A 27667-nucleotide genomic window follows, 5' to 3' on the forward strand; every position below is an offset into this window, starting at 1 on the left:
GAGGGGGGGAGAGAGAGAGAGAGAGAGAGAGAGAGAGAGAGGATGAGTGTCGAATATGGCATAACTCGTCATGGTACAGTTCTAGTAAAGGGCAGTAAGTTACTTGTTGGCTTCCATGAAATTCCTTCTATTTAGAACAGTGGTTCTCAAAGAGTAATTAAATCCATATATCAATATAGCTAAAATATTGCCTTCTAGAACTGTGTTTTCAACGTTTAGCCCAAGGAAAAGGTGTGCTATGTTAAACATACAGTTTTCTGGGAATAACCCCAGGTGTAGAATCAGAATCTTTGGATGGAGGTGGGGTTGAGAGGGTTCATACCAGGTCTAGGTGTGTTGAACAAGCTCATTTGGTGATTCTGTAGAGTTGTCTAAGTGTAAAGCTGATGTGGCAATTATATTCACTTGAACAAGCTTTCATTTTACTGTTTTGTGCTATAGAGCCAAAAAAGTTAATGATATTTACCAGTTGTATATTATTTACATTTACTACCGCTGAAAGGAATACTGTTCTTACCAAATGACATCTCTTTTACCCTGGCTTCTGTATTCCAAGGGTCTGCCAATTTATTTGGAGCTAATTAGATCTCTGAAGATTAGACTTGAAACTTTGTGATTAATTTCAAAAGCACTTCCTGAATACGGCACATCCGTGGCTGAAATCTATGCAACGTGATCCAGAAACCATATTCCAAAGATTTATTTTTCACTGGGCTACAAATAAAGAATAAGTAATGACTTGCTTGATTTCAGCAACTTTTATTTATATGTTTTGCATATATTATACTCCCTTAAAGCTTAATGTACAAGGAAATACAGTGTTTATGTTATAAATTTTTTATTTATAACATAACCTGGAATGAAATGAATTATAAGAAAATGATAGCTGTCAAAGAGAATTAATGTATAGCTTTACACTGCATCTTATGCAGAGTAAGATTTATATGTGATTTGGATTAATATAACCATATATTATTATCTTACTATTAATTTCGATAATTCTCATCTATGTCATAATTATAGTAATTGCAGGTGTTAATATTTGAGTAGACATAAATAACAAGTCTATATAATTTATTCTACTTGGTCAGTCTATTTGCAAATAATTTTAATCAATGTATATATTAAAATACATATATTAAATAGCCTGTTCTGTTTCTTATAAGAAACAATAGTCAAGAAGGCAAACTTCTATTTTTCTCCCCAGTAAACTCAGACAGGCTGGTGCTAAGCTATTTCATCAGGATTTGGTAGAATTTCTCAAATCACTGAAGTATATTTTTCTAAATTGAAGTAGAATTTATTAAAAAATTCCTTGTGTCTTAGAATCTCTTTGGGAATGCCCTGCTGGAAAAACAAATGTGAATTTGAGAAAAAGAAATTTAGTTATTGTAATAATGTGTTCATGGTTCATGTTATTAAACAAAAGCAGAAAGTCTGCAAAGACACATCTTAGGCAAGCAGAAGTAAAACATCAGGTGTTTAGTCATCTTTGTCAAAGTGGACTTGCTAACCCGTAGCACCATAGTGAGGGGGATGGAAACAACTTTGGATTGGTTGCCTTGCTTAAGTGTTGACTTAGCATCTTTCAAACTGCATCAGTAATGTCTGGGAGGAAAGAGTGATAGTCTCTGGATGGAAAGAAAGAATAGATAGAACTGTATTTGCAAATAAGGCCTGTTGCTATGTTCTGATGATAAAGATGCAATAAATGTATCTTTTGGTGCTATAAAAGAGTTTTAAAGATGGTTCCAGCTTTGTTTCCTTGAGGGTTCTTCCATCTTCCAGGCACCTTATCTGTATTTACCTTACCTTATCTGTGTGCTCCAAAATCCTGGGCAAACCGTTTCTCAAAACTCCCTGATTCTCTTGTTCAGTCTAAACCATTATTTGCAAGACTGATGGGTTTCTCCTTAGACAAACCAGTACCCCACCCCCCGGTAAAGTAAGTAGTGTTTCTCTTTGGCATTCAACCTACATGCAACCTATTAGAAGAATCAACAATATCAATATAACATTTACATACTTTAAAAATACATGTAAAATGGTGCCAAAGACTATGTGGTCTGTCCAGAAAAAGTCCAGCCATTGTTAATATAACGAGAATGATTTGCATGACATTGTAACTTGACAGCCTAGGAGAGTGGACCAGAATGCCCATGTGTAAACAATGATGACTTCACTGTACTAGTCAGTGGGGGTGGTAGACACTTTTGAGTGAGCATGTGTACTGTGTGGTCAATACATTCAAAATGACTGAATGAGTAGAGCAATGAAATCTGCATCAAATCTTGCATTAAGCTCAGGCATCCCTCTGTGGAAGCTTTTCGGATGATTCAGAAGGCCACAGGTATGGGCAACTGGTGATTGGCAGCTTCATCACCACAATGTGCCTGCTCATGCGCCATGTCTTGTGAAGAGTTTTTGGTGAAACATCAAATTACCCAGGTGACTCATACCAGCTACAACCCAGATTTGGTGCCCTGTGACTTCTGGCTTTTCCCCAAACTGAAATCACCTTTGAAAAGGAGGAGAATTCAGACCATTGAAGAGATTCAGGAAAATATGATGGGGCAGATGATGGTGATTGGGACAGCTATGTGAGGTCCCAAAGTGCCTACTTTGAAGGGGACTGAGGTATCATTATCCTATGTACACTGTTTCATGTATCTTTTATCTTCCTCAATAAATGTCTCTGTTTCATATTATGTGGCTGGAACCTTCTGGACAGACCTTGTATAGATTGATTCATTATAGTAATTGCTATAGGTAGAGAAATTGGTAAAAGGAGGTAAATAAGGTGAGCTTCAAGGTTATTTATAATATTTTATTTTGTCCATAAATAATTATTAAAGCAAATATTAAAAAAGATGAGTTCTGGGTTATGGGTTCTAGACTTTTTCATACTTTTCACTATTTTTCGTATTTCATAATGATCTGCTCTCCTTTTTGGTAAAAATAAAATAAAATTAAGTTAAACTCATTGGATGGACTACTATATTAAACCCACATTACTTGGATGCACATGCTTTCAGACCTCCATGTAGGTCTACATATGAGAGCTTTTCAGTTGGGCAACGTATAGTAAAAATATAGGGGCCATTAAGATGTTTTCATTTGTTTCACTCATATAAGCACATGTTGAAGTGGTCATTGGTAGCTGTAATTCTAGATAGCCTGTTCTGTGAGGTAACATTTGTAAGATTCAAGTGGAATCAAAACTTCATTGAACTTACAATGTACTAGATATTGAGCATACCAAATACGAAATATGTAAAGTGCTATTATTATTATTGTTGTTGTTCTTAGATGCAAAAAAAGTGTTAAGTTCATTGCCTAAAATTTCATAGTCTGTGAATGACAGACCAAAATTGGAAACCAGACTTGTCTCATTTAAAAGTGCATGCTCATTATACTGTAGTTCCAAAATGATTGTGCCTGTACATTTTTCTTCAAAACATCCAAGTCTGTTATTCAACGAAATCTTCTATGTTCAATAGATATGGTTAGACCATTCAATTGTTTATCCTACTTTTTTGTTATGTTAAGAACATTGGATGAAGATAGGCAAAATTCATTGGAATGGTACAAAATTGTCAAAATGGCCATAACACAATGATTTGCTATTCTTTATTGAATGTTAATTAATTGAACATTAATCACATAACACATGAATATTTTACTTGGATTAGTCTATTGTGGAGCTCTATTATTATTTATTTATTTATTTATTTATTTTGTTGTTCTATTGCAGTTGCCCAATTTTCCCCTGTTGCTCTCCCCTGCCCCTCCCAACCCCCCAACTACCACAGTCATTGCCCCCCTGCCCCGTTGTTGTCCATGTTTATACTTGTTCATTTTAGGAAGAAAAGTCTTCACATACACTAGCCACATAAATTGTTTTGAATTAGAGATGTTTCTTTGAGTGATGTTTCTATGTTAGTTCTTGATTAACACGAGTATCAACATTACTGGAGTCTAATTGAACTGTCCTATGACCCCTGAGAGTTTCCTTTCAAAGCTATTGAAAGAAAATTTTTTATAATTAAATATTTCAGAAATCTTCTTTTATCTTTCATGTGCATTTAACTTGCAATGTACGAAGCAGATTATTTACAGGTTTAGAAAATAGTCTCTTTCCAAGAGAAAATATATTTAGGTATCGTTAAGGAGAATGATAGAATTATTTCTTTACACACTATATAATTATAGTGCTTTGATTAGACTTTCATATGACCTGATAGAATTCAATGCTAGTGGAGGAGATAAAGGCATGTCAAAAAGCGATGGTTGAGAATGAATAGGCCTTCAAGGGAGCTGATCTTTCCCTGATCTGATAAAAAGTCTTCCTTTATTTCTGTTCTTTTCTTTTCCGATCCTGCATATCAGAAGCTTTTTCTCTGATTAGCAATAATCTCTGAGGATTTCAGGATTTGAGGACAAGACCCATGGAAAGAAAGTTCTAAAACTGATGCACAATTTTTTGTGCTGTTTTTGTTTTTAGTCTGTAGCAGTTGCTAAAATCTTGCTGGCAAATTTTTCATTAACCTGAAGTAGGTCTTTACTGATGTTTTTGATTTTCCTAATACTTTATCTTCATGCAGTCTGTGAATGACTAGTGATGTTAACACTTTTGATGGGTTTAATGGAGACTAAAGCTTGTGAAATGAGCATTAACTTGGGAGTCAGAAGGCTTAGGTTCAAGTCCATTTTGATAAACTTCTGAGTCCTTAAAACATCATTAAAATGATTTTCTATTTCAAATGTTCAAACCAAAAGGTAGTTAGTGATGTATATATTATTATATATCTGTGATAGTGTATATATCTTTATTATTTTATAGCCAAAGGGTTTTTATATACATCCTGTGTGCTGTTTCGTGTATAATCAAGTCATTTCATGAATCTTTCTGCATGTCTTAATATGAGCAGAATTAAGTTTTAGTTTTCTGTCAACAGGTATTTATGCTGAGCTGGGTTCTTTGTTTCTGTCCGGTGCTTGGTCGGATTTTAATGATTGATACTATTACTATTAATTAAATGAGAAAAAACACATTTTCTTTTTTTCTGACATGTTATTATTAGAAACTATACTTACATAGCCAATATGGAAGCAGGAATGCTCTACGAAGCAAATGATAGAATTATTTTCACATTTTACTAGGTAGGAATTTTATCAGTCTTAACACATTTGGCCGTGACATTTCATAATCAATCGTTGGCTTTAAAGAAAAATATCACTTGACCAGAATAGAAGTTAATTAGGGACTTGGAGTGTGCAGAAGACATGTCAGTTTTCTATAAGTCAAGACTAGCTGGTCTTTTGCCTCAAGAAAGAGCACCGTCAGGAATTATTTGTTTTAGTCCCCAAGATAGTCTTTTTAAATATCTAAAGTCAGTATTATGTTTTATTGTAAATTTTGCTGGATTCAAAATTATTTTATTAATTTCTTCATGAACAAAGAAGATAGCAGTAGTGCATTCCCTGACTATGTATTTTTAGATTTCCAAGCTAGGGATATAAAATTTAGCAACTTTTGAGCTTCAAACCAACCTTTAAATATATATTTTCCTCATATACAGCTATATCTATTTAAGTTTCTAAAACTATTTCTGAATCTTGTAACATGGCATTTACTTCATAAAATGTATGTTTAAAAATATCTATTAGACACAGAGCTGATTTGGACTTTGATGCCCTGAGGAGAATTATCTTAGAGTTTGTTGCTACTGTTCATTCCTCTTTAATTTTTTTCTAAAAATAAACTGGATGATTACTATCATTACAGTGTATTAAGCATGGGTTATGTTTACATTGTAAGCCATGTGATTCTGGATCAGATCCATTAGTGTACTTTCTTATGCTCTCTAGCGTAGAGACAGCATGCTGGAGCTTGAGCTCCTTCCTGGAGACCTGTGTGCTCCTGGGGCTGAATATCGCCTCTGTGTTTTGTGTGTTGGGGTGGCATTCTTCTTTCGTGCATTGTGAAAGGAAGAATCTTAATAGCCCTCCCTAAAAGACAAAGGCATTTTAGAGTTGTAGTATTTCTTAATCTAAAAAAATATTTAACCTATTTTTATTTTACCCAGTATTCTGTTTAAATGCATGTTTAAGTTTAGTATTTACTGCAGACATGGAACACTCTGCGTACATATGAATGCTCAGCCGTTCTTACATTGAGGGAAGACTTATATTTTAAATTTCCTTGAGAATATACCTTCATGTTTATTTTCGATTTTGTCTTTTCTTTCTTTATCTTCCCACACTGAAGATTTTTTCTTTAATAAAGAAATTGCTTCCATTTTTATTTACTTTTTTGCTACATTTTCACACTGAATTTGAGTTTCCAAAAGTAGAGTGATATAATATTATTGAAACGTACGCACTGTTCTTTTAGCTTTGCTCTCTTTAGTTCTTTGTTTTTGCATGGATAAAGAACCTTGTCTTGGTTTCTCTCTCTGGCACAATGTCTAACGTTCACTAGCTCCTATCGTACTCCATTTCTCCCTGGTAGCTGATAATTGGAATTTTTGTCATTTAAGCATGCTGGACAATTTTCCTTTCAATTCATCTTAGGGACTCTTAAATTGAGATCTCCCATTTGGCAATATTTTGTAGTCATGGATAATACCTACATAATAGTTTCAAAAAAATAAACAGATTATATTAAATAGAAGGTTATAGAAGCCAGTACACTAATATCAAAACTGCTCTAAGGGATTGTTCCCGTTATCCAGTGTTGTCTGGACTTGCGCAGAAAGAACACACACTGAAGCTAGTTCACGGTGAAAAATTAAACAGGTGAACCAGTGTACCGCTGTGAGACTTACACTTTTGTACAACCATACCTGATCATTTATCTCTTGACAAATGGGTATAATACAGTCACATGTGTTATATTTGATGTTGTACTTGTCCCGTTACTGCCATTATCTTCTAACTCTGTGTGGCGGGCAGGCCACAGATCCACACACAGCCGTTTTCTCACATGGACGCAGAGTAATCAATGGAATCATAATTACTCTTCAGAGCTAGACAGCTGCTACACATGTTGCTTAGTGTCTGCCAAGCACTGTTCCAAGCACTTTATATGTAACTCATTTAATTCTTCTAACAATCCATGAGGCAAATTCTCACATTATTCACATGAGACAATGGGAGAAGAAACTTAAGTTTTCTCAAGTTTGCACAGCTAGTATGCAGCAGGGCTGGTAGTCTGGTTTCCTATTTGTGTTCTTAATCACTAAATGTTTCTGTCTCTTGTAAAATCTTACTACATGGAGAACATAATAGTAACACTGGGAAATACAAGGAGAAAACCTAAAAACAAGGGGAGGAAAAAAAAGAGAATCTGTCCACAAAAAGTGATGAGCAGACTGACATAATAGACACTTTATCTCCAACCTAGAAAAATAAGTCGGTATGCAAGTCTCTAACCCATTTAGTATCCAAGAGTGAAAGGAAATAAAGCCATTTGCAGCTGTGCAGATTGTGATGGCTTGCTACTACTCACAGATTATCTCGGAAAGAACTATGAAGAATGTTCTTCAGCATAGTGGAAATTACTACATTTTTGTGGCTTTTAGTAAAAAAAAAAAACCCTCAATATGCTATTAAAAAGATGCCTAGTACAGTGCTTAATACATGCTTATTGGTTTCTCAGTATCATTTCTGTTCCACTTTTATAGAAATATATGCTATAAAGGTATGTACTAACAAAAACTTACCAAGATTAATATACTCTACTGATTAAATCTTTTTCTAGAAACTGAAATGTTAGTGCCACTTGGAGAGGACACTACTGCCAATGACGGCAGAGCTAATGGACTTAATGTATTGAGGAATAGTCTCTTAGTTATATTACTAAAAGGTACAATAAATACATATACTGTATATCAACTTTAGTAGGTAAGGTTACTAAATTATGTAGAATTTGTGAATCATAAATAAGGAGTAGCTCCTGATTTTTATGCTCATAATTGATTTGAAAACCCAAGCACTCTAACAATTACCTGTTTATGTGATCATTTGAATACTAAGATTTATTGTTTTCTTTTCAGCGCCTGGCTTTGGAAGCAGAGAAGGTTCAAGCAGCCCACCAGTGGAGGGAGGATTTTGCGGTAAGGACACTTTTTTACCAGTTGGTTTAAATAGATGATTTGTGGTGCTTGTAAAGAAATGCTTGCATTAAAGTATTTTAGTGATGAAATCTTATAGTATCACAGGAACAAAAAAACAGCTATAGTTTGTTGTTTTAAAAAAATGCTTTGGATAGTCAGGGCCAACTAAATTATTCAAAATGTTCCCGGTTATGTTCCATATATATTTTTATAACATTCATTGATATATCCTTCCATACTCAATGGTATTTATAAAGTTGATTACAATAAAGTAGCATTAAATTACAATATCCAAATGAACTTTGTACATATTATGAATATACTAGTTGAAAACAAGTTACATTTAAACACTTCATTTCTGAGATGTGACATGCATATTATAATCACCTTGATGGTGGGCAATGTGATTAAAGTGAGAATATATTAAACCTCATAAAATTAAATAGAACAAATTAAGTAGAACAAACTTTAGCTAGAGGTAATCTTTCATCTACTCTGGCCTACTTTTAGAAAGGCCAACTAATATTAACTTTTCAGTGTATTAACTTTTGTGCTCCAAGAATCATTGTGCTGATTATACAAAGAGCAGAAGTTAATCTTATGATGAGTGCTATCTACCTGTCTATCGTGTATCTATCATGTATCTATCTATCTAATATATCTATCATCTGTCTTCTTTCAGCCAGTTGACACGGTGAAAAAGTCTATGTGTAGTAGTCAGTTAAAATATTTCTGTTACATATTTGACTTTTTCACTTATATTGAATGTGTTTTTTTTTGGGGGGGGGTTGGTTTCTGGTGATAGAAACATTCCAGACAATTCATTTTTTCATTTTGAGGATCTTAAAATAGGAGTAGACTCTGAGGGACAACTTGATTTTACTATTCAATTGTCTTTGAATGTTTTGCAAAACTAAAACCTCAAATTTGAAGGTTAAGAAACTTATGCTTCAGCAGAACACTACACTGAGGTTCAGTAATTAGCACTTTTACTTTGTGTTTTTATGATTATATTGTATAGGAAAGGAAAACTCACTAAATGGTATTTATTCACTTATAACAGTTAACCTGCATTTGACACTTCTGATATTATTTACTTTTACTATCTTTTCCTCAAATTCATATTTCTTAAGCAAACTTTTAGTCTACTAAGTGAAGGCTCTATCTGACTACTGTAGGTTTGATTTTGTCCCTAAATTGATCACATTGTTTGATTTGTCAGTATCATGTAGATGCTAGCTTGGCCCACGATTTTTTGTCATAGGTAGGTTGAGAAAGATCAGTTTCTCATCCATAACATATAAAGAAAAAAATCAGATATTAAATTAAAATTTAATTTTGCATTAAAAATTACTGCAAAGTATTGAGTACAAATTGTAAGCTCATGAACTGAAGATTTTACAATGTAGTTTGTTACTTTGAGATAAAAGGAAACAAATTTGTTTATTGAATAGAAAAAAATAGCTGAACTTATTTATCCAAATAAGTACCCTTTTGATTAATTAATCTTTTCCTCCAACTTAGGTGTCATAGTAAAATCCAGTGTAAAGTCATAACAGATACGAAGCCAGACCACATACTCTTGCTAGGGTTGGTATAGTAAAATAGGTTGTTTTAGTTTAAATCACAAGTAATTCTGAGAATTCCAAAATCAAGATCGGATTCTTTTATATGTAGATTCCATTGTTTTCAAAAAGATTTTCTTTGAATTAAAGGACTTTGATAATTTTTCACATAGTCATTTATTAATTATGTCTTTTGTATTTTTCTAAGGAATAATGTAAAAACTAAATTGGCAAGTAGGGATATAGTAATGCCATTAATATAATTGTTGTTGTTTTATTCAATTATTATGTTACTGCTTAATGGATATAAAGTTCCTTTTCCCAGATATATTGTAAATGGTTTGATACCAAGCTGATTAACACTAAATTAACATTTGGCAATGATTCATTTCTCCTTACGGAAATAATCATTAACCATTCTAGATGGCCCAAAAACTTTTAGTGTATTAGCTATTTCTATATTTTATTGAATCTAAGACATCATTAATTGTAAGGTTCTCTATCATTTATGTATTTCTCAGAAAGAAAAAAAGAAGCTAATTAAATTAAAATATGCCAGCAATTTGAAGCTGTATTCTTATTTGTCAGATGTCAAAATGTGGAAAATATTACCTTGCAGTGTAACTCCTCTTATCTCCTTTCCCTGTACCTGTATCCAAACTGAAGCACTGCCAGAAGAATTTATGCAAGAGGAAACGTTAGTTCCACACGGACGCGAAAGCCATTACCAAGTCTTGTGTGGTAAAACAGAAAAATAAATTGTTTGCCCAGTAAATGTTAAGAGTGCTTAGCATATTATAGCCACAGTGTGGAAAAATTCTTGGACAAATTCTGTTCTTAATTTCCCCCTAGATTACCCCATAATTTATTTAGGACATATGAACATATTGATTGACATTAAAGGAGACTGTTAAAGGGAAAACAAATGAGGCCACTTTAGAGCTCTGTCAACTCATTTTCTCAGTCCTTTTTGAAGGACTGTGAGTGATCTTCAGGGGACACAAATCTGTCACATTTTGCACACTGAGAATTGATATTTCCCATATCTTACCACATCAGTCATTCATAAAGTCTCTACAATAGCCCTTTCCTTTGAAATGCCATAGGTGATAGAATGGTCAGATAGGGTGGTTTTGTATTTGAAGAATAGGGTGGTTTTGTATTTGAAGAATAGGATCTGGATGAAGATCGCCTACACTTCAGACTCAGATAGGTAAATAGTGCAAAAATAAGACTCATTCCCCCACCCCTGGTTTTTTGTTGATAAACTAGATGGTGCTTCAGTTCATATATACAGTAAGGTTAAACAACTCCTTCAAGGCCATTTATACAATGAATTTAAAATTTGTGCATAGCCTTGGTTGGATATTAGAAATCAACATGACTAAATCTCGCCTTATTTTGTGAGAGCACACAAAATAATTGCAGATTTTATCAATATTAACTAAACATTTAAAAATGTTTAATTTGAAGTTAACTGCCACCATATTTACAAAGGTACTCCTTTTAAACTTTATAAGACTTTGAGCTTTTGAGCTATTTAACTATTTACATCAGTGCAATATTTCTTTAATGCCGTCCTTTAATAATTTAACACTAAGATGATTTAGAAGGCAGAAATAATTTTCTAAGAGGTACATTAACATTTCAAAAAGAAATATAATATACTGATTCTTCCCTTAAGTATAAGTGGGCAAGTTTTATTAATATTATTTAGGCAGCATGTTGATTAACATTCCCCACTGTGTAATGCAGAGAATTCTAATGAACAACAAGAACAAAAGGCAAAGTACTAAAATATTGGCCCCAAGAAAGGGATCATGTAATTCACACTCTCCCTCAGCTTAATTCCCAATTGAACGTACCAGGGAAGGAACAAAGGGCATACGCTTTAAATGGATTAAGATTTATGCACTCATGCATTTCCTGGTTTAAAGCAATATTTGGAAGTAAACGATGTCTGTCAGCTGCCTTTCCGTCTCCAAGCAAATTACTGGTGTTAAAGGTGACATTGTGTGTCATTTATGATGGACAAATTATTGTTTTAAGGTCAGGTGGGATAAGGAAAAAAAGCTTGGGAAACTAATTGTCCCACATGAAATAATTGCTATTATTTCTACAGAACTGATCTTTTGCAATTGCATTTGAAATCTCATTTGATTGGATTGCGATGGTTGGTTAACTGCAGCAGTTTTGTTTCCAACTAAGCCTGCAATATTAAATGTACTTACACATGTAAAAACACAAGGGTGCCTAATTTGTATTTTAATAAGTAGGGTCTTTATGTGTGGGTTATTAGCATCAGCTTGTTACTGTGCAGGCTTAGTACAGGCGTCTAGAAATTGGCCAGTAATTAAAACATTTGAGGAGCTGTTTTTAGCTTCAGCTCCACAGAGAAACTAAATTAGAAGATGAAAAATTTTCTGGTGAAGTTGAATGTTCTTGAGTGTCAATCAGGGGAGGTTAGTTCTAATTTAGCTTTAATTATATATATATATAGGGGTGGGCAAAAGTACTGTTTCTAGTCGTGAGTACACCAAACACAGACGAATAAAGCTATTGTACTAATAATAAACTGCATGTCTTATTCCATATAAACAACTGTAAACCTACTTTTGCATATATGTATATAATCACTTGGCCCAAATCACATTATGAAATGTTGCTTTAAAAGTAATATTTATAATTTTGCATTTATATGAGTTAAATTAATGGGCACTGGTATTATATATTTAATTATTCTATCCTATTCATTTCATGGAATTACATTACTTCTGTTGATTGCAGCACAAACAATTGTAAATATGCGAACCATAAAAACATACTTCATTTATTTTGCTTACAATGTATAAAGATAAACACTATTCTAAATTATAATTTTGTGTAAGTTCTGGATATAAAAGAGCTGTATTTTTAGTGATTAAAACAAGGGGAGTAAAAAAAGTGGGGGGGTGGGGTTTTGACTTAATGAATGAACTTAATAGATCATCAAAATGATCATTAGTCTGTCTCAGTTTCCACCTTTGGTAGAATTGCCTTTTGAAATCAAGAAGTTGTATATTTTCATATTTTTTGCAACACTTCTACGTAGAGAAACAATCAATTATTTTTACTGCTGCTTTCTTCTAAGAGTCTTGTCAGTCTTTCTTCATCATTAAGATGGATGGAAAGGAGCCACAGTGCAAAACTGATTTACCCCTGCATTGTGGGAAACCCGTTTAATGGACAAGACTGAGGCAGATTCCTGTTGGCCTTCTTCTTTGGCTTATGCATGCTTATAAATGCTCAGGGTAAGAGCATTATAAAACAGCAGAGCGGGAAAAATAACCCCGGGCTTTACGCTGCTAGTTATACTGGGGGATAACCCTTATCTTTTATTTCTTATATGGAAAAATAGAAGAAGTAAAATGTTTATTCATTAATTACTAGCCAGTAATGTTTTTAGCAGTTTTTAATACTTTCTAATGATCTGCCAGGCCTCTGTATTATTTCTGTTAAGACTGAGGTCCCATGACAGTAGAGTAGAGCCCCCCAAAGTAGGGCATCGTGGTGATTTCCCTGGGATAATGCAAATTTAAATCCAAATGGGGCTGGGTACATTTCTTTCTTTTATGTCCTCCTTTCGGGAAGGAAGGTAGAAATTGAAAAGGACAGGTATCTGTGACTTAGGGTCTCTACATTTTTCAAGGCCAATCTGCTGCCTTAGTAACTTGGGACTGAGCTAATGAAAATATTGCTAAATGCTTGGGAGATTCCTGGAATTGCTGCCAGGATTCTAAAGATTTCAGCCATGCAGAACACCCAGAATTACCCCTGTTGATGTTTAGGTTCGAGTTGATTACTGGTGCCAAACTCCAGTGCCACAGACATTTTTTAAATGCAGGGATTTTTTCAACTTTTCTATACTTTGAGTTGTGTCTTTAAAAAAAATTTGGACCTCACTTATTTGCACTAAAATGAGGTTTACAGTATTATTTCCTCAACCACAAAAGAAATAAAAAGCTGAAGAAAATGTATAAACATTGCAATTTATTGAAATGTACATATATGTGTGGTCTACAAAGATTTGTCCCACAAATTTCCTCTGCTTCATTTCTTTATTGAAAATCATCAGATTCCTGTCCAGATGGCAGCATAGGTAAATGGGGTACCCACATCTCTCCCACAACCACATCAAAATTACAACCTATCTATAGAACAACCATTATTTAGAACCACCTGAAATGTAGCTGAAAGGGAGTCAAAAAATTAGGGATTTAAAGAAGCCACATGGAGAAAGGTAGGAAAGGTGGAGATGTGGAATAAGCTTGTTCCACAGTAAGGTGTGGCAGATAAAAGTCAGGAGGCCTCCCCGGAGGAGTGAGAGCTTCCCAGCTGCACACCAAGCACCCCAGCCCAGGGTTCCAGAGCCAGAAGAGAAGTTCCCATAACCTGTGGTTGTAAAAGCCAGCAGGGATTGTGGCTGAGTGAGACAGAGGGCCTCTGCAGGCCCACACAGCTCCTCTTACAGGGCCCATGCATGGACTTCCTTAGACGTACTCCCTCTGAGTTCCAGCACTGGGGCAACAACTTGAAAGGAACCAGAGATATATGGGGAGGAACCGAATTATCCAGCATCAGGACCACGGCTAAGTGCTGGCAAAGGCCATTTTTCCTTTTCTGAGACCCCTCCCCTGCAAAGCCAGCAGGTGTGTGCCATATCTAAGTCTCCATCAACCTGGCTCGCACAATCTGCCCCACCCTGGTGAATCCCTGAGACACTACCACTCCCCATCCAACTTGTGGGCCCACCAAGCTATTTCCAGTTTCTTTTCCATACAAATGGCCTCTCTCGCCTCATACTTTGGACTTTCCTAACTTCTTCCAAAAAAGCAACATCTGGCCTCTGCATAAGCTACACCTCTTGCTAAGTGGCCCTAAGTCTAGCACTAGCAGTAACTGGCCTTGGTTTATAACTTGGCCTCTCCTGGGTCCTTCCAAAGCCAGCACAAGTAGCAGCCACCTGTGGATCACTCTTTAGCTTGTGGCAGGTGACCCCAGGCAGGGCACAAGCATTGTCTGACCTTTCACATCCCAGGAGGCCCCAGAGCCAGTGTACCTGGTGGACAGCTTCAGGCCATGCTGGACTACAACCCTACCACCTCCACAAGCCACACACACAAGGGCAGACTCAGGGAGCACCAAAGCCCCACTGAAGCAAGTCCTGCTCTATAGGGTCAACTCCTGCACAGTAGCTCCTCCAATATAGTTGCAGCTGGTCAGCCTGATGGCATATCCCTCCCAGTAAAGCCAACAGCAATCAAAGCTCATCTACAATTGGATAGTGTACACAGCCCACACGGGGGTACACCTGGAGTACCTAGCTCTGCTGACTGGGGAGGCTGTACCACTGGGTCTTACAGGGCACCTACTATACAAGGCCACTCTACCAAGTCCAGGTGATTTACCAGCTCTACCTAATACATAGAAGCAAACATAGGGAAGCAGCCAAAATGCAGAAACAAAGAAACATGTCCCAGATGAAAGAACAGGAGAAATCATCAGAAAGATAACAATAAAGGGAGGCAAGCAAACTACCAGATACAGAGTTAAAACAATGGTTATAATTATGCTCAAGAAAATTAGGGAGAACTTCAACAGCATAAAAAAAGGACATATGAACCATAAGAAAAAAACACTCAGAAATGAAATATACACTAACTGAAATGAATAAATTATAGGGAATCAACAGCAGAGTAGATGAAACAGAATCATATCAGCAATTTGGAATATAAGGAAGCAAAAAACACCCAATCAGAACAGCAAAAAGCAAAAAGAATAGAAAAAATGAAGACAGTGTAAGGAGCCTCTGGGACAATTTCAGGCATGCAAATATTTGTTCATGTAGGTGCCAAGAAGAGAAGAGAAAGAGCAAGGAATTGAAAACCTATTTGAAAAAATAATGACAGAAAACTTCGCTTACCTGGTGAAGGACATAGACATACAAGTCCAGGAAGCAGAGACCCCCAAACAAGATGAACCCAAAGAGTTCCACACCAAGGCTCATCATAATTAAAATGCTATAGGTGATAGACAATCTTAAAAGCAACAAGAGAAAAGCAGTTAGTTCCTTACAAGGGAACTGTCATGGGACTCTCAGCTGATTTCTCAACACAAACTTTGCAGTTTAGAGGGAGTGGCAAGAAATATTCAAAGTGATGGAAAGCAAAGACCTACAAACAAGATTACTCTACCCAGCAAAGATAACATTTGGGATCAAAGTACAGATAAAGAGCTTCCTAGACAAGAAAAAGCTAAAGGAGTTTATGTTACCAAACCAGTATTATATGAAATGTTAACAAGTCCTCTATAAGATGAAGAAGAAGAAAAAAGATCAAAACTATGAACATAAAATACCAATAAATACATATCTATCAGCAATTGAATTTAAAAAACAAACAACCAAGGATACAGAGAACATTTTGATAATTACCAGGAGGGCTGTTGGGGGGATGGGTGAAAAAAGTGAAGGGATTAAGAAGTACACATTGTTTGTTACACAAGAATGATGGGGATATAAAGAACAACATAGGGAATATAGTCAAGAATATTGTAATAATTATGTATGGTGTCAGATAGGTATGAGATTTATCAGGATGATCACTTAGTTACATAATGTCTAATCACTGTAGTGTATACCTGAAACGACTATAATGCTGTATGTCAACTGTAATTGAAAATAAAAAAATAATTAACCATAAAAAATGCACTGATTAAAATAAATCTTTAGTAACTCTTTATTCAACATAAATGGTATACCAAACTCTTCATGACCTGGCCTCATCTCACTTTTGATGGACAAGGGGTTCTGTGGAAAGTAACCTCTCAGGGTGTTCTGATCATAAATCCCGAACTGCACCAGTAATAGTAGGTAGTCATATCCCAGGCATGTAACTTTTTCTTTTTTAATCCTTACCCGAGGACATGCTGACTGGTCTTCGAGAGAGGGGAAGGAAAGGAGAGAGAGAGGTAGGGAAACATTGACATGAGAAAGAAACATGAATTGGTTGCCGCTTGTATGCGCCCCCACTGGGGACTAAAACTGAACCCAGGCATGTGCCCTCACCAAGAATTGAACCTGCAACACTTTGGTCAACAGGATGACACTCCATCTACCCGAGCCACATTAGCCAGGGCTCAAGCATATAGCGTTTTTAGTAAAAGGTTCATCTTTGCCTTGAGCAAGGCCTCTCCATGGTTTTTGTGAATTCGAGTTAACACACCTTTGAAACAAGCATACCCACCCTGAAGAGAGCACCTGATCTTATTAACTATTCTGTAATCCAAACCCTGTCTTGCTCTCTCCCACCACCATGTAATCTTCCTTATCATCTTCCCTCAATTTCAAATGCATAAAAGAGGCTGCAAAACCGCTATTCTCAGGAGCATTTGAAATCTTGCTCTGGCATATGTTGTCAGTTTTGTTCAGATAAACTCATAAAAATTCTCTACAGGTTTGGACATTCTTGTGTTCCCATTACCTTCCCTATTTCTTATTGCACCATCTCCCCAGCAGCTATTACCACACTCCTGAAATGCCAAGCGCAAAACAGACTACCCATAATATACTTGATGTAAGATGATATTTTCCTTCATCTTCAGAACTTTTGCTGATCTCTGCTTCAAATTCTCTCTTCTTTCTTCCCAATTGCCTTTTGTGTTTGGCCCCCTCATGTAGGACTTCTTGTCTCTTTCATATGACTAATTCCCAGCACATCCTCCTATTTAAGTGTGTACTCACTGCATAATTTGCATTTCTCCTCTTTTTTCAGCACTAAAATGTAAATTTCCTGGGAATAAGATCTCTAGCTAGTGTATTACTAAGAAAACTGTAGTTTATTATAATGCATAATAGACAATGGCCTATATGGTTAACTTTTTATGAAAAATAATTTCTTGCAGTATTGAGGCACCTGTTTTTACTGTAAACATTATTGTCGCCTTTACTGAAAAGGTAATAAAATATTTGTTTGAACTTCACATTTTTTCTGGAATATGCAGGTCCACAAACCATGGTTACAGGACACTGGGCTTGGAGTTATGGAAATCTATTTCAAATTTTGGCTTTACCACTAATTTGCGAGGAGGTTTTGGAAAAATAATAGTCTGTTGAATATCAGTTTCTTTATCTCAAACTTCTTGGCTCTCTTAAAAATATATGAACCAAGTAAATTTGAAGATCTAACTGGCTTTATTAAGTGGTTCATGAATTAGGAAGCATCTCAACTAGTAACTAGAAGGGCCTTCTAGGGGTCGTGCAGAATGGAATTTTTTTTTTATATGAAGAAGCTTGAGGTAACGGAGCTATTAACAATAGCAAAAACATTGTTTTTAGACCAGGACATCTTCTGGGGGGAGAGCGGGGAGAGTAAGGGAATGGCAATGGTCTTATGCAGATCACCTCTTCTTTCTACGGGGGAGGATGAAGAGAGCCCAGCTGCCAGATTACTTTACTGGTACTTGATCAGGAAATTCAGATGAGCTGATTAAGATTATATTTCCAGGAGAGATCAAAACTGCAATTAGATTAGGTATCGAATCTAGATTTGGTGTGTGGGACTTTTAGCAGTGTTGACATCGTTTTGGGCCTGTGGTTTCTCTTCAATAGCTCTATAGTCTCCACCATTATAATTATCTCTGTTAGATGGTCAGTAATTTTTTTTCCATGCTCCTGTAAGCACTCTTTTTCTACCAAGGAAAATATTTTCAAGAAGTCCAAGGATTTGAGTCAGGGCTTTCCAGTCAGGTTGGCACACGTCCCTGGATGGATGTCCACCCAGGCCATTGAGCATCTTTCAGCTCCCTTGACGGCTGTGCTCTGTTTGACGCCATCCCTCCAGTCGGAGAACACTGTGCTACTAGGGATGCTGTTACCCTGTGCATCCCAAACAGCGGAACTTCTGATCTGGAGTCGTATGGGCTCTGTGGAGAAGTGGGAAGGATGACTGTATTTCTAGACCTAGAGAGTTATTTTTAAAGCTAGATAAGTAATATTTTATGCAATATTTTCCAAAATCATAGTTAACACAAAAATGATCCACAGTGAATAAAATACTGAAATGTTTTCTTTTTAAAAAGTTATGATAAGAACATGTAACACGGATGTACATTTCTAACAAAATTTGTGTGGAATCCATTATTATTGACCACAGGTACAATGTTGTACGGTAGATCTCCAGAACATAGTTATCTGACTTAACTGAAACTTTATGTTTATGGATTTCGTGATTCCTCATTTACCTCTACCGTCAGTCCCTGGTAGCCACAAATACAGTCCTTGATTTTATTGATTTCACTATTTTAGATACGTAATGCAAGTGGGATCATTGAATTACTTGTCTTTTTGTGTGTGGCTTAATTTGCTTAACATAATGTCCTCAAGGTCCACCCATATTGTCATATTGCACAATTTTCTACTTTTTAAAGGCTGAATGGTACTCTGTTGATTGTATTGGGTTGGCCAAAAAGTTTATTTGTTTTTTTCTTGAAGATGGCTCTAGTAGCACTTCCCATAGTTGTCTTGAACTTCATTTGGACCAATTTTGTTAGATTGTATTGTGACGGTTGTCATGTTAGCATGCATTTAAAAGCATCTTATCAAAATCAGGTGAATTTTTGTGTAGCCATTTTAATATTGAAGATGGAATAAAATATTTAACATTTTTGGCATGTTATGCTTTATTATTTCAAGAAAGGTAAAAATACAACTGAAACACACACACACAAAGATTTGTGGAGTATATGGAAAAGGTGCTGTGACTGATCAAATATTCCAAAAGTGGTTTGTGAAGTTTCATGCTGAAGATTTCTTGCTGGATGATGCTCTATGGTCGGGTAGACTAGTTGAAGTTGATAGCAATCAAATAGAGATGTTAATTGAGAACAATCAGCATTATACCACGTGGGAGACAGCCAACATACTCAAAACATCCAAATCAATAAAGTTATTGGTTAAAATGAAAAATATGTGTTTTATGGAAAAAACTATATGAACTTTTTGGCTAACCCAATGTATACTATATTTTCTTTACTCATTCAGCTGTCGATGAGCATTTAAATAGTTTCCATGTTTTGTCTATTGAGGATAAGGCTTTGATAAACATGGGAGTGCTAATATCTCTTCAAGATCCTGGTTTCAACCCTTTTGATGTGAGACTTTTTTTTTTAATAACTTGAGAGAGAGAGAGAGCGGGAGAAACATCAATTTGTTGTTCCACTTATTTATGCATTTCTTGGTTGCTTCTCATAGGGGCCCTGATGAGGAATGAAATCTATAACCTGGGCATATTGGGATGAAGCTCTAAACAAACGAGCTACCCTGCCTGGGCTTTCAGCCCCTTTGGACACATTCCCAGAAGTGCTGGACTTTGTGGCATTTCTGTTGCCTGTGAAAATGGGTCCTTGCAGTGATGCAAGAAAAGAATTTCAAAGTGCATATGCATAGAAGTTTAAGCATAGCGGTCAGATATATTGGGGTGAAAATAAGTAATACATCTTAGGGATTATGGAGAGCTGGTAGGCTCTAGAAGCAACTGCTTTGAGATCCCTGATAAATCTCCACATATTTTCTTGGTTCAGGAACAAGCAGGCTTGTCATTCACATTGTCCAACCTGGTTCCTGGGTTTTCCCAGGCTTTTGCTGGGCCCACCCCATCCAGTATTTTTCCTGACTCTTCTGGGGTTTCACACCCTTATCCTATCCAGTTCTTTTCTCAGATTAGAATCCTCCCTTTATGTCACCATTTGACTCCTACCGTGCATGCCTTAACATTTTGCCTTGTCACCTGGTTTCTACTGCACATGCCACCTAGCAAAGAAATCTCCCCCATTGTTTCATCCCTCCCCCAATAATCGCGCTACTGAGACAGGTGTCCCCTGGGGAGATTAGGAAGGTGATTCTCCTTCCTGCTCCAGGATTGCTGGTGGTTTAAGTCTCTTCAGCAGAGGATGTATTATTCCCCTGGGGATCTGTGAATGCTACAACTTTGTAGTAAGTCGGGCTTAATACTTGATTCAGAACCCTAGCTTATTAAGGTTAATGTCTGATTCCATTTGCTCCCTTCCTTTGTTAATAACCAACTAGCTACCTGTGGTACCAGGTCTATTTGTCATTTTTTGGGAACTTCCACAGTGCTTGTGTAGTGGCTGCACCATTCTGTATTCCCAGTAACAATGTGGTAGCATCCCAGTTTTTTTTTATATCTTTGCCAACATTTGTCTAATTGATTAAAGACTTAATCATAAGACATAAAGCTGTAAACCTCTTAGATAAAACAGAGGAAAAGCTTCATGACATCGTTCTTGGCAATGATTTTATGGATATGACAGCAAAACCACAAACAACAAAAAATGAACAAGTGGGATTACACAAAACTAAAATGCTTGTACACAGCAAAGTGAACAATCATCAGAGTGAAAAGCAACCTAAGAATGTGAGAAAATATTTGCGCACCATACATCTGAAAAGGAGCAAATCTCCAAATTATAGAAAAGCCCATACAACCCGATAATGAAAATACCACCTGTACAGGTTCTTAATCTCTAGGGCTTTGAAGCTAGTTCTCATATTCCCTGTGTCACAAAGTTTCTGAAGAAAACAGCTCATTCATTATTTCTTAGATACTCCTGTCAGTGAAGTTAGAAACACCTTTCCCTGAGAGAGTCTGAGGAGACTTATTTCTTACCTTTTTCTCACCCCTCAATGTCCCCATGAACTCTTGCCCATGTATTTCTTCTTCTTTGGGAAACGATCAATTGACCTGCAGCAAACGAACACTTGAAAACAGATTCCTGACAATTTTTTAACTCCTAACTTGTATTGTCATAGGTCAGGTTCAGCCTGGATAATTCTATTGCTACATACATTCTCATCTCCAAACAGTTGTTGGAAATTAAGTGAAATAGTTCATGTGAATATGACTAGCATTTGGAAGTTCTCCAAAAATGATCCTTTTAATAGAGGAGACGACACTATTTCCTTCTAGATTTATTTCTTCCAAGAAGTTGGTATATTGCTTTTTAATGATTAAGGTAGCTTGTTATACCTCCCAAAGGAAAATATGCATTGTCTGTAATAGGCACTAGATGAACCTTTCCTGGAATTACTTAAATTCCATTTACGTATTAAGATTGCACTCACATAGAATGACTACATTTGAAAGTGTCAAGTACTCAGCATGAGAGTAACAAAATTAAGGTATTTTATTGTTATTAATATTTATCTTCATATTTGTATGAAGTTATGGTTTACTCAGTGCCCAAAACACACCTGATACACCTTTCTGGAACTTAAATAAAGAAAAAAAAATCAGTTCTATTTAGACATTTAGGAGAGTGCAGAGACTAATACGTAGTTCTGTTTGTTGTACATCTTTGAGGACTGAGTCCTGGGGAAATAACTATTCCAAGAGATAATTTTTTTCTTGAGAATGACATCACATGCAGGGAAAAATTTAATTTAGTGGAGTTACAGACACATCCATGGCTTTACTGATACTGCTATGGAAGAGAGAGAATATTCCATGAATTGAAGACCTGGCCTGGAGAGAGAGAGCTTTCATCCTAAAAGACTGACACTATGGTGAAACTTGGAGCTTCACAATAAAGGAGCAATGTATGAGAAGCAGGCAATTAAAGTGGGCCAAGGGGTTCAGCCACTAGTGGGATACATTTCGACATGGGGAGCTGCCCAGAGAACTGACCACAGGGATTGGGGACTCTGTAGACTGGTTTCAATACAGGGACACTTATCTGTCCAGAATACAAGGAAGCTGTTGAAACAGGGTCTGGATATGGTTGGGAGGAGGATATTTCAACCAAAAACATAGTAAAAAAAAATAAAAAGACATCTCTAAGTAGAATAAATTTTTGATAGGTCTGTGATGTAGACTTAGAGGTTAAAAAAAAAGTCATGAAGCTCTGGTTGGGTGACTCAGCTGGTTAGGACGTTGTCCTGATATGCCAAGGTTGTGGATTTGATCCCCGGTCAGGGCACATACAAGCATCAACTAATGAATGCATAAATAAGTGGAACAACAATTGGTGTTTCTGTCTGTCTGTCTCTGTCTCTCTCTCTCTCAAAAATCAATTAGCAAAATGACAAGAAAACCTAGAGAAGTTTGTCTACAAATTTTAGACACTGTAACAACTTTAGTACTGGGATTGAGTAAATATGAGAAAAGTGCTTTGGGAATTTAGGGGACTGACTAGCTCTTCTGCACCCATGCACAATTGCTTATTACTTCTTAAAACTCATGCCTTTTTGTCATTTTCTAACCTTCCAAACGACCCTTTCAATGCATTTACTCCTCAGGTTATCCTCTGTCTCAGTCAATTTTTTCTTTTACTATCTCATCAATGTACAAACTGACTCCAGTATTTTTCACCCACATCCTACAGGGAGGATAACCTTGAATTTATTAATCAAATTATGAATCAAATAATCCTCTCTACTCTCCTATGCCATAAACAAATTTGTTTTACAGAATTGTAGTGACCCAAACATATATACCGAATTTTTCAGACTATAAGATACACTTGCCCCCCCCAATTTAGACTGAAAATTGGGGTGCATCTTATAGTCCAAATGTAGCTTACCTGGCTCACTGGAAGGGGTTGGGGGCGGTGGAGCAGGGTCACAGGAGGCAGGAGCAGGACCACATTTTTTGCTTCAAAATTTTTTTTCCCTATTTTCCTCCTCTAAAACCTAGGTGCGTCTTATGGTCTGGTGCGTCTTATAGTCCGAAAAAATGTGATATATGTAAGATATTAGACTGTCAATTAAATAGAAGAGAATGATGAGACATTTTTATCAGCAGACAATTTTATGATATAGTGAAAAACATAGCTTCTTAATCCTCTGTGACAGATAGTTGGAGGACCAACTCAAATGAACAAGCGGTAAAATTTTTGAACCAATAAGTTAGCCAAATATTTGAGCCGAATAGTACAGGTGACACAAACCTGAAATAGAAGAAACAGTGTTGCTTTTCTCCAACTACTCATGGAAAAGGTGCCTGTGTAACAGCAACAACATTACAATCTCATGTAAAAATAACAGCTTGATAAAAAGTAGCAAAATATTACTTTTAGCTAAAATTAATGATATAAAATGTGAATTTTCATGTCAATTCAGGTTTAAAATAGCAATTGCAAAACTGTGCTAGAAGAAAGTTGGTTATTTACAACCATGTGACTTTTAGCTAATTATTTAATGTCTAAACCAGTTTCTTCGTCAATCAAGTGGGGATAATATTGGTACCAATAGCACAGGGTTATTTTGACACATAACTAAATTTATGCATAAAAGCCTTTACACAGGTCTTTGACAAGAGCTCAAATGAAGGAAACATGAATAAAGTCACCTTACGAGGAATTGATGGCATTCAATGTTGGCCGAGCAAACATAACTGAAATTATATTAGCAATCAATGTTAATCAGCTTAACAATAACCCACAACCTTCGGACCAACTCAAATTTAGTTTCTTTAAGACCTCGGCTTATATTCCTTCAGCCCACTTTCAGGTGGAATCTGCCAGGTGTGCGACAACCTGCCATCATGAGACACCTTTCACATACACATAACCAAAACATTTCATTTCATTTTAATTTATTTAAGTTTTCTGTTTTTGTTTGATTTTTAAAGATTTTATTTATTTATTTCTAGAGAGAGGGAAAGGGAGGGAGAAGAGAAGGAGAGAAATGTAGATGTGGGAGACAAACATCAATCGGTTGCCTCTCCTACGTCCCCAAGCAGGGACTTGACCTGAACCTAGAGGTGCCCTGACCGGGAATCTAGCTGGCAGCCTTTTGGCTTGCAGGGTGATGCCCAACCCACTGAGAAGCACCGGTCAGAGCCATAATCAAAGCATTTTATGGATATGAATTATGCTTGAAAATGGTTTTTGTTTAAAATATATTTTGTAAAGATTTCTAAGACAAGTAACTCTGAAATGTTAACTAACAAGGGAAATACAAAATCAAAACATCCATTTTGATCAGTTCTTGCTTCAAGCAAAATAAATAAATATTTGGCACAGCTATTTTAAGCTTTTAAAATGTCCTCAGAACATTTCTGCACTACTAGTGTTTAAATGAATGTTGGAATCTCAATACCTTAGGGCTCACAATTGGTAAAAATCTAATAAATTTTACATTTCCACACTTTTATCTGAAATTCTCAAGAGTTTTTATGTTCTGAGCTTTTTTTTTGTTTGTTTTGAAATAAAGAGCATTTATTACACTGAGAATAGTTTACAAAATCCAACTTGCAATAAACCTAAAATATATATTTGATGGTTTCATGCTAACTTTTTTCATCATTTTTATGCTGGGTGAAAATGACCCTATTATATATTCAAGGTGACTTCAGCCTATTTCTTTGGCTAGAAGGAAAATGGAACGACTGGACAGAGGATACAATGTTTCTGTTATTTTATTATTGTGTGATGGATGTTAATCCTGAGGCTTCCCAGAAGTTTCTTTAGTTTTTAATATAGTTTTCTCTGGAATTCTGATTCATAATGTTAACTTATTAATTTGATAATCTAGACTTTTAATATCAAAAGTTTCTTTTATCTCACAGGCTTTTACTTCTAAATGCTTATTCATAAATATTTATTAGTTTGTGGTTGCAATGGGGAATGGTAGAAAACATGAATCATTTCATTCCACAAACAGATCATCACGTTGAACGGCATATTCATCAAACTACTTTTTCTTTTCAAAAGAATGTTGAGAACTGCAAAACATTGGATTCTCTGGCATGGCACTTTTTATGGCCTATTTACTCTTGTTTTCTTTCTCAGTTCTTTGAAATGTCAAGGGTATTTTATTGATGATTATAAATTGTCTGGAGTCATGCTATGTGGCACACACACACACACACCCAGCAATAATAAGCAGAACCGAGGCCTGTCTACAAAAGCACTACTTAGCCATGTTGCAAGCTTTGTGAGTTTAGAATGAAGACAGCAATGGTACTACAATTCATAACTCCGCCCGAGACTGCCAAGGAGCCATAGCTTTCAACAGCTTGGAAGTTCTTCAGATGTAAAATTCTAGGTTACTGCTGAGCAAATTAAATTTATCAAAATATTTTTATTTCAATAGGTAGTAAATATCTATTGTGTGGGTTGATGGGAACTATTTAACCGTGTTAATGCTGGACAAATTGGCAACTTGTCCAATTGTTACAATTTGTCCAAATTGTAAAATGTAAGAGACTTTTACCTATAGATAATAATACATTTACAAATAGAGGAGTTTGTGAAAGTCTAAGCACACTTTCATGTAAAAAGGTCTTCTCAGCTTTTTATTTCAACTGCCCTCTGCACACTGAAATAAAATAGTAAGAAAAACATTGCAAATGATTAATAATGATTAACAACTTTGTTATGAACTGTTACTTAAGATGGTGCAGATGAATCATTTTGAGGGAAGAAAATTAGTTGATTTACAATTTTATTAAAATAATAGTTTTTCATAATTATTTAGATGCTTTCTGAGAGGTACAGAGAATACACATGAAGAAAATACATAATTTTCTTTTATAAAAAAGTAAGGTTCTGTTAAATTACTTAGGATTTTAGAGTGAAAGTTGATTAACAGAAGAACTAAGAAGTCTGATTGCTGAGCTGCTTGCAGATTGATTTCCAGCTCCTCCCCTGGAAGTCTTAGTGTGTCAGGAGTTGAACTTGAACTGCTGTCCCACTCCCCTGTAGCTCACTCTGCCAGCAGCTTGGTGACAAAGGGTTTCCTGCTGGGATGCCTGATAGGAAAACTAAGGAGGAGTCAACAAAACAGGTAATTAAATAGGCATTGTTTGCACTGATTTTCCCTAAATTTAAAAGAAATGCATATTGGATTAAAGCAAAAGTGAGACAGGGGACTGCATAGTCTGCCAACATTCCATTTTGGTGTGCATTCGATATTTTAAATCTTACAGGTTAGCACCATGTCTTTAATGAAAGTTTTATTTGTGGTTTTAAACTCTTTTTAAAAGAAATTGAATGTATGAAGGGAAAAATGCAATACCTAATGCTATTAAAATATATGAACACTTATATGAACGCTTAGATAGTATAAGCGTTCATAAAATATATGAACGCTTAGATAGTATCTAAGCAAATACACCATGCTGAATATGCTTCTATCCACATGTAACAGTATTTTCTTAACGTACTTGACTGTGCTTCTCCTCAGCTGTTAGCTCTCTGTCTTGGCTGCCCTCTAGTGAGATACACAGCAATGAAGACGGTGATTTGTAGCACCCTCTTCATGCTGCTGGAGCCTTATTTTCGGTGTGGTTTTAGCCTTTCTCATTTTTCTCTTTATGTCATCTGTGCTACACTTGGGCTTCCTGGCAGTAGTCTGTCAGGGAGATTTGAAAAGCTCAGAGATGAATGTGGAGAAAATTCTTGCTTTGATTTCCTTTTGCTAAGAGAAAGAAAGGAAGGAAGGAGGGAAGAAAGGAAGGAAATAAAAAAAGCATTTCATTAGCTTACCAGGAAGAAACATTGTTATTCAGAAGCTGAGCAGTTTAGCATTTAGTGTTCCCTTAGTACAGATGCTTCTTGTGTTTGTCATTATAGTCATTGGACATTCACAATTTAAAGGTATGTTGTATACTAGTTTTATATTACTGAATGATAAAGGGATATTCATTTGCTCCAGAGGAAATGGTGAGAGCTTTGGTGTTAGATAGACTTAGATTCAAGTTCTGTTTGACTGCTCACTGTGTAACTTTGAGAAATTGAATTGCCTTACCCTCCTGAACCTTGGTTTCCTCACCTGTGAACTATGATAATACACATTTCCTTAATATTTGAGGTGAGCTTTGCATGAGGTAGTATAAATTTCCACATTAAATTATCAATACATAATTTTATTTTTATTATTATGTTTATACCTGTTCACAAAAGATGGCTCTACAAAGATCAACA

The 27667-nt window shown here is 35.9% G+C and overlaps 1 protein-coding gene across 7 annotated transcripts in view; it reads left to right on the forward strand.

The window, feature by feature from the left end:
* Positions 1-27667, forward strand: part of CACNA2D1 (calcium voltage-gated channel auxiliary subunit alpha2delta 1) — a 457573-nt gene that overhangs the window by 220173 nt on the left and 209733 nt on the right. For all 7 annotated transcript variants that reach the window (XM_053926392.2, XM_053926394.2, XM_053926393.2 and 4 more), the window contains exon 4: positions 8061-8120. In XM_053926392.2, the coding sequence (XP_053782367.1) occupies positions 8061-8120 (60 nt within the window). The remainder of the gene's footprint in view (positions 1-8060; positions 8121-27667) is intronic.

This window comes from Desmodus rotundus, chromosome 6, assembly GCF_022682495.2.
Source record: "Desmodus rotundus isolate HL8 chromosome 6, HLdesRot8A.1, whole genome shotgun sequence".
Classification (NCBI taxonomy): domain Eukaryota; kingdom Metazoa; phylum Chordata; class Mammalia; order Chiroptera; family Phyllostomidae; genus Desmodus; species Desmodus rotundus.